General features: G+C 45.6%; 1 protein-coding gene across 1 annotated transcript; it reads right to left on the reverse strand.

Moving 5' to 3' along the window:
• Positions 1 to 582: 582 nt before the first annotated feature.
• On the reverse strand, positions 583 to 2,333 carry LOC111948690 (dual 3',5'-cyclic-AMP and -GMP phosphodiesterase 11-like). The gene is made up of 6 exons (XM_023962806.1): positions 2,230 to 2,333; positions 1,595 to 1,696; positions 1,324 to 1,491; positions 1,115 to 1,231; positions 846 to 943; positions 583 to 804 (listed from the first exon to the last, which is right to left on the reverse strand). The coding sequence occupies exons 1-6, from the start codon at positions 2,276 to 2,278 to the stop codon at positions 583 to 585; spliced, it is 756 nt and encodes a 251-aa protein (XP_023818574.1). The 5' UTR covers positions 2,279 to 2,333.
• Positions 2,334 to 8,540: the final 6,207 nt, after the last annotated feature.

An 8,540-nucleotide genomic window follows, 5' to 3' on the forward strand; every position in this document is an offset into this window, starting at 1 on the left:
TGGGGGGGTCAAATTTTCGCTTAAGGGGGCAGACATTTTTCCAATGGCGAAAACATTCAGGTCCTCACAGTCAGTGACTGAGTCGGCCATAATAAGCTTTTTACAAAATAAGATGTAACACAAACACAAAAGTATCATGTGACAGAGATAACTTTATTCACACTATAGAATTACATCAATCACAGAAAGCTGGAATTTCTGAGACGAACAATAAATAAGGAAAATGTATGTTAAAATGCTTAATCAAATATAAAATAATCACATTATAAATACTTTCATACAATATCATAGCCAAAAATCAGAAACTCAGAAACCGCAGATTTTAGCCATTGCTTTTGAAATTTAGAAAACTGACAAAGTAGTGTAAACGCCTAAACACATAACCCAATGTCATAAAAATCTTTACCTGTAACGAAGAATGTGTTTTTCAGAAACTGTAGTGTTTAGTTAGATAAAGGAACCCGCTTTAACCCCTAAACATTGTTTCTGTACCTTTTCCTGTCACCAATAATCCTCAATTACAAGATCAACAGAAGAAGTCCAAACAGCAGTTGAAGCAAGCCCATTCTGACAGTGTTTGCATCACTGGTGGAGGTTGGAGTGGTGGTGGTTGTGGTTGGAGTGGTGGTGGTTGTAGTTGGAGTGGTGGTGGTTGTGGTTGGAGTGGTGGTGGTTGTGGTTGGAGTGGTGGTGGTTGTGGTTGGAGTGGTGGTGGTTGTAGTTGGAGTGGTGGTGGTTGTGGTTGGAGTGGTGGTGGTTGTGGTTGGAGTGGTGGTGGTTGTGGTGGGAATAGTGTTGCATGAGCTGGTGGAGCAGCAGGTTGGTCCGGTGGTGATGGAACCAACGTTCTGCATGAAAGGCAGGTTTCCCAGGTTGGCTGCAACTGCACATGTGTTAGGAGATGTGCAGCCCAGAGCTGGATATGTTGTGGAGCCGTTGGTCACTGGGAAGAAAGATTTAAGATGTCAACTTGTGAAAAGGCTGGACTAAAGCCACAGTCAGAAAAGGAAACTCCAATCCAGTTCCTTCTTTGATTGATAAGTCTCTAAAATTTCTATTTGAAAAAATCCCTAATATTCGATCTTTTCCTCTGTGGAACCTCACTAAAACTCACAGGTTGCTTTGAAGCAGCTGGTCTGGTCTCCAGAACACGGAACTGTAGAGCTGCACTGAGAGGTGGTCGGGTCACAGACGAGACACGTCAGGCCGTTAGCAGACTGAGGGGTAGGAACTGAAACACAAGACAACATAGTTGGTTATGTCCAAAGATGAAAAGGTCTTCACAGAGCAGATCTGACAGCTCTGGAGATGATTTGAACTCACAGGCCAACGTCTGGGAGTTGCAGTTGTCGGAGTCGCAGCACTGAGCCGATGCAATGGCACTGGAATAACCCAAGTTGACGGAAAACGTTGCCGTTCCAGCCGTGGGACAAAGAGAAGGAGCAGCACAGTCCTTGTAGACCTGTGTTCCTGAAGCTCCAGGTGAAGAGGCTGCAGAGTCAAAGACAGTTGGTTCTACTGATGGAAACCCCACAGAACTTTCCAGAACAGCTTCAGGCTTTCACTGTACGGTCATGAGAGGAGAGGAGGATACCTGTGATGGAAGCGGTTATACACATGCTCCCTGAGCTGCAGGTCTTGCTAGATGTGGTTGAACATGCTGTGTCTGCACAGGCGTTACACTGAAGAGCAGCAGCTGCAGAGAGGAAACAGCAGAACATTCATTTAGTGTCTATGAGATAATGAGCCAAAAGTCTGTTGACATATGTTGTTATCACATGTTTTTCCATAGATAGATAGATATAATTTATGCCGGAATCATGGATCTGTAAATACAAAGGAGTGCACAAACCCACTACATTATAAAAGCACAACCTTAAGAATACACAGATTAAGAAACAGAATAGAACAACCGCTGTCATTTCTGAGACTGGCTAACAGGATTTTATTAAGCAGCTCTAAGTTGTATTCAAGTGAAATGAAAAGCCTAACTGTAAACTGTCTGAGAACAAGATACAATAAATCCATGAACAGATATGACCTGAATCTGGTTAAATGACTAAAGACAACCAAACTGATTTGGGTGGTGTTCTACAACACCCTAACAGTGAGTCTTAGTTCTGCAATTTCACCATTAGAACAGTTTCCATTAGATTACATTGACAGTAAAGAAGATTTGATGCTGAAAAAGTCTGCAGTTTCTGCTGTATAACCCTGCAAGAAGATTACCGGAGCTGCAGAGCATCCAGATGAGAGTCAGAGAGAAGATCAGCTTCATCCTGAGGAGCAGATGAGTTGTGCAGATGTCTCTGAGTTTGCTGGTCCTTCGGGATTGTCGTGCTCCTTCTGAGCAGCTTCAGCATTATATAGTGTCCAGGTGACCTCAGTGTCTGGGTGTGTGTCAGGTTGCCATCATCAGACTTCACTCCCTTTTTGTCACAACATCACAACAAGTAAACACACCTAAACATTCCTCCCTGATTGGTGACGTTATGAGATCCTCTGAAGCAGATGGAGGAAACTGTAGCTCCTTCTCACAGTAACCTTTAAGATGTGCAGTAATGAATCCTCTAAGATACCTTTAAACTTTTATTTGTTGTTTGCTTTTCCACATTATTACAGTTTATTTGGACTGGTTTAATTTTAAATCGTGTTATTTTTACTCTCTTCCGTGAACCGCCACATTCATTCACATGACATTCAACACGCGGAACAGAAAACTTGTGATCAAACAGATGATTTGGGCCCAATTCATCCAATGAAGTACATAAGTACAATGAAGTAAAGCTGTTTGTGTAAAAATGATTCTGTGAGAATATGAGAGTTGAGCTCTTAAGGCCTGTTCACACCGGGACGAATTTCGCCGGCGATTTTCGCCGACGTTTAACGCCTCGTGACTAAACAAAGGGCACCAACGAGAGTGTGCACACCGACGCGAAAAAACGGCACGCGTTAAAGCGTCAAAAAAAAAAAACGTAGTAATCAGGAGATGTCCCCTTAGTGCCCTACCCGCCAATTTTAACTGCACCCCCCTTAGTACACACACCCCTCCCCCCTCAATATATACATCCCAACATAAACACACACACATGCACACACACACCCTCTTAAACACACATATACGCACACACATTTTGCAAGGAAGGTGGGACCTAGGACCATCTGTCCCCTGCCTCTTCCCTGGTGGGGGGTACGGGCCCCTTTGCAGCGGCGGCCGTGTCCCCGGGGTGCCGGCTTCCTGGGCCCGGCGGTGCTCTCTCCGCGCGGTGGGGGGGTTCACATTACATCTGAGCCGGGGGTGTTGGTGTCCCTGGGGGGTGGGTTCTGGTCCTTGCTCCTGAGCGCTGGGCCCCGCCTAACTTCCAACTGTGGCCGAGCCTGGTCGGGCCATATTTACAACACCCCTTGTGGGCCCTCTCTTTTCCCCGGGGTTCCCCCCTCCTGGGCGGGGGCGGCGGGCCCCTGCCTTGCTCCTCCCTGGACCAACCGTGGGCCGGGCGGATGGCTGCCTGGAGTGCGGGGCGGGTCTCCCTTGGGGGGTCCTGGCTCGTACCTGGGGTTGGGGCGGGGGGATGCCCGGAACTCCTGGGTGGTGGTGGGGTGCTCATCTGGGGCTGTGGGCGTCCCTCTCCGGTGGGGCCCTGCGTTGGGCTCTCCCGGCGCGGCGGGGGGGCTGTTCTCCTGGTTGGGCTGGGGCGGCCCTCTCTTTCCCTCTGTGCCTCCCTGCTCTCTGGCTCTGGGGGGCCTTGCGGCGGTCCTGCTGGCCCTGGCCTGGGTGGCGGGCTTGGTCGCCCGGGCGGCGGTTGTTCCCTGCCGGTTTCCGTGTGGCGTGGGGGGGATTCCGGCTGCCGCTGCTGCTGCGGTGGGGGTCTTGGGGTGGGGATGGCTGGGCGCTCTCCTTCCTTCTTTACACATTCCACCATCCATATTAGAAGAACATGAGCACTCACCTGAGCACGGGTGTTGGCTCACCTTTGCACTGGCGGTTTGCGTGACTGAATGACTGAAATGTTTCACACTAGTTGGTTTTAAGGCATAAGTATGCGTGTGAGCACTATCTGTTTTGTGTACATGTCGACAGATGGACATTTTTGCAACTAGCAGGTGTGTTTGACACTTGGGTGTGTGTGTGGACAGGCTCCGCCCTTTTTGTACTGCATTTGAGCCTTACCATGGTGATTAACAACCAGTAAACTTGTTGCTCTATGCTGCTTCATGGTCTTATCCCCCTTCCCCTCCTACTATCACCCTCCTTCCCCCCCTCTTTCTAACGTCCCTCTCTCTTCTTCCCCTCTTTCCTTTTCCGTCCGGTCCAACACCAAAGATCTTCAAACATGTTTGAAATTAATAAAGTTTGGCCTCAATTACAAAAGGGGTTTATTCAGACATACCTTTGGTTTGTCTGAAGATTAATAACCCCTCTTGTTAAAGTAAAATATGTCCAACACAAGAGGCCCTCAGCTCTCATCTGTTTGCCCAGCTGTTGGACAGGACAAGGTAAAAAAAAAAAAAAAAAAAAAAAAAAAACGCCTCGGGTTCGTTTTTTTTTTTCGACGCGTCGCGTCGAAATCTACTCGACCAATGAGAACGGCGCTTTTGCACACGTGTCTGGAGCTTCTGAAGTTACAGTAAAACACAACTTGGGGGCGCTCAAACACAAAACTGCCTTGCTGAGCACACATACCAGCGAAGAAGATAGACGCCAAGTAGCGTCTACACTGCCGCGAAGAAATAATGAAGGACATTCTAAAATATCCCCGAACCAAGTACCAGTTGGAGCTACTGGTGCTTGAAATATTCATGTTTTCTTTGTATTATTCTGACAAGCGTGTAAATACTTGCTCTCTTCTTCTGAGTGAAAAGCGACTTTAAGAAGCGTAAAGTTGCGCAGCGCCACCTTGTGTACAGGAGTATTTCTGTTTTACATTAAGCGCCATCTAATGTCAGGGAATGAAATTGCATGTTCACTCCACTCATCGTCAGCGAAAATCGCCTGGGTGTGAACACAAAAAACGTGGCGAAAAACGCTGGCGAATAACGCCTGGCGAATATTCGTCCCGGTGTGTACGGGCCTTTAGGCTGTAAAAGAGGGCAAATGTAAGATCAACTTATCTTTCTGCTCTCATTTCTTCATTCAAAGTGCTGATGAATAGAATCACATGATTTTTTTATGCTTCTCTTTGTAATAAGTTCAACTACTTACACAGCTGCAGAAAGAGCTTAAAAGGAGAAGTAATAAAAAATGTTTTATATTTTTATAGTAGTTACAGTCACACAAGCAAAAAGTACTAAAATCTGCTTACAAATCTAACGTGTTCATTGGTTAAACATGATAAACTTACTGAAATCTTTATTTTAGTACAGAAATAAATGAATGAAATAATGACAGTTGAAGCAGCAGATTATCAGTGATGGACTTCAACTAACCATTATCATAGCCAGCTCCTTTGTTTCCGTCAAAAGACACTTGTTGTGTTTGACAGAGACAAAAAACAGGGTGTGTCTGACTCATCAGATGAAGAGTATTTTATACCTGTTCATTAAAGTCATTAATGTTTAAGCAGACCATGACCAAAACACAGGCGTGACAAATGGTGTCATAGAGAAACTATTGATCCAGAAATATGCACCACTTTGCAACTCCTTCACAATTTTAATAACACAGCTAAAGAAAAACTATTATTAACCTTATCATTGTATTATGGTCTGTCATCTGTGACAGTGGTAGTATGTAAAGTGGTGTAGTGGATAGTACTCTTCTGTCACAGTAGCTTCGTTTCCATTGACTATGAATTGACGCAAATTGGATTTGCGATAATAAATTTACTTCATGGAAACAAGTCAATTTACGCGTTATTTGACATATTTCTCAAAACGGCAATGCAAAGACTTTTTTCAAATTAAACGAGTTGTGACCAACAACTCTGCACTGGTAGACAGGTTGCAACCCTTTTCTTAACCCACTGGGGCCGCGGGGTTGCCGGAGCCCGTTCAGGCTACTGTTGGGCAAAGGAGGGATACACCCTGGACGGGTCCCCGGCCGATCGCAGGGCCCATCGGGCTGGAGCGATCACGCTGGCTACGCTGGACGGCCCCTGGCCGGCAGACAGAGAGATCCGGCAGGGCTCGTTCACCTGCCATGTCGACACCTGGCCGGCTGGCTGGCTAGCTTGACACAGAGAGCCGGCGCGCTCAGGCCTCTTAAGTCTTATGATATTTTTCTTATTTTCATGGAGACAATCATACAAACATTCTCTAGTTTAATTCTTGTTTTCCAACTAATGCGGGTCACAGAGACACAGACGTAGCAATGGAAAGCTGCTTTTGCAGCAGGAGTGAGGCTCACTACACTGGGAGAGACTCAGCATGATCTCATGACAGGATTACCGATAATAAATCAATCTGATCTCTAAACATCCTCCGTGTCTTCCATGCATTGTAATGAGACACACACAGACAGAAATGTGAAGGTATTTGCTGTAAATTAAAATTTTGTCACATCTGTGCTTTTTTATTGCATGAGTGTGTTTGTGTTTATTTGCATAAATGATTTATTGGAAAAGGTGTAATAGTAATTCTGTAAATATTTTTAGAATTAAGTTTTGTGCATTTGTGGAATGGAAACACAGCTAGTGAGAAGCTCTTGGTTCAAATCCTAGCCGGGTTCTTTCTGTGTGAAGTTTGCATGTTCTCCTGGTTCATGTATGGATTTTTATCACAGTCTAAAAACATGTTTCATTGGTTCGTAGATGATTCTGAACGGTCTCTTAGGTGTAAATGCACATATTTGTCTGTGTGGCCCTGTGACAGACTGGTGACCCGTTCAGGGTGAACCCCACCTTCATCTAAGGCTAAAACCGATTCATTCCCTACCCCTTTGGCTTCTTCCTACCCCTACATTTTCCCCTCCAAGCGCATAAATATGCTTTGACCTCCTGCCCGGAGCTATATGAGTATGTGGTCATGCCCTTTGGATTCTGCAACGCCCCCTTTTGTGTTCCAGGGGTTTGTCAACAATGACCTCTGTGACATGTCGCAAAGCATTGTTGTCGTTTACATTGACGACATCCTGATCTACTCTGACACGTTGGAGGAGCACGTTACGCATGTCCAGCAGCTTAAACAGTGGCTGATCACAAACGACCTGTATGCAAAATGGGGGGAAATGCAAGTTCCATAAAACCTCCGTCACTTTTCTGGATTATGTGATCAGTATGGGGGGCGTGGCGATGGACCAGGGCAAAGTGGAGTTGGTGCGGACAGAGTCGCCTGGCTTGTAGCGCAGAGCAGTAAAAGAGTGAAAGTCCAGTCAAGTCCAAGGTATGAAGCTGGGGAAGAAACAAATGTTTGTCATAGCCATAACCCCCAGCTTTCCTCGGCACCACGCATGCAGTATCCAACCACGGCGGTCCAAAACTGTAAAGCAGACGCTGAGCTGTCCGGAGTCTGAAGGTGGTCAAACAGGCTGAAACATCGACTAATCCCTGACCTCCCTCCTCAACCGGCAGGTAGAGAACAGCAGCTCTTAGCCAATGATGACCAGACCAAAAGACATCCACCACAGTGTTTTGAATCGCAGTGATGAGGCTTGCAAGAGGAGGCAACACCATCATACTATGCCAAAGTGTTGAGGCAACCAAATTATTGACAACAAGAACTCTACCCCTGAAAGATAGCTGAGGTAGCAGGTATTTCCATTTAGACAGTCTGGCACACACTCTCTCCATGACACCCTCCCAATTCTTTTTTTGAACACTGTCACTGCCCGAATAAATTCCTAAAAACTTTATCCCTTCAGTTCCACAAAAGAGGCAACCTGGAGCCCACCCAACATCCCCATAGTAGAACTGTGCTCTTACCCCAGTTCAAGCTTTTTGGAATAGATCCAGAACGTTACACAGAGAAGCAACATCTCCCTGATGCCGTACAAAAACTGTTACATCATCAGCATATGCAGACACTACTACATATGGCCTGTGGGACATCTCTGGCAGCATCAACCCTGTGAGCCAAGTATGTAGCCTATGCAAAATGGGTTCAATGGCAAGAGTGTAAAGTTGGCCAGAAAGAGGACATCCCTGTCTAATCCTTCTCTGAACCAAAACAGGACTGCTGTTATGGTTCAAAACAAAAAGCATTTTTTAACAGAAGAACCAACAAAGAAGTCAAAAACTCTCCAAAACCAAAAGCTTTCAAGGCAGAAAATAAATAAGAATGATCAACTCTATTGAAAGCTTATCCTGATCTAAAAATAACAGTCCAATTGAGATGTCACAGTGTTTACAAATATCAAAGAAATCACATACAAGAAAAAGATTGTCCACAATAGATCTGTCCGGCACACAATAAGACTGATCCCTGTGAATGATCATGCCCAGAAAAATTCTTAAGTCTATTGGACAGGACCTTTGAAAGCAACTTGTAGTCTGTACAAAGCAAAGCAAGCTTTCTCCAAATTTTCAAGAGAGAGAGAAGAGAGAAAACAGCTTGACAACATGAGAAAGGCAACAAGCCAGTCTTTGAGCAATCCTTGTACACCT

This window comes from Oryzias latipes, chromosome 14 (assembly GCF_002234675.1).
Source record: "Oryzias latipes chromosome 14, ASM223467v1".
Classification (NCBI taxonomy): Eukaryota; Metazoa; Chordata; class Actinopteri; order Beloniformes; family Adrianichthyidae; genus Oryzias; species Oryzias latipes.

Bases quoted from the DNA above. Each gene is read 5' to 3' on its own strand.
- LOC111948690 (XM_023962806.1), bottom strand. From the start codon at position 2,278: ATGAAGCTGATCTTCTCTCTGACTCTCATCTGGATGCTCTGCAGCTCC. The intron at 1,492-1,594 runs GTATCCTCCTCT...TTGACTCTGCAG, and splicing joins TATAACCGCTTCCATCACAG to CCTCTTCACCTGGAGCTTCA. The intron at 1,232-1,323 runs GTGAGTTCAAAT...CTTGTGTTTCAG, and splicing joins CAACTCCCAGACGTTGGCCT to TTCCTACCCCTCAGTCTGCT.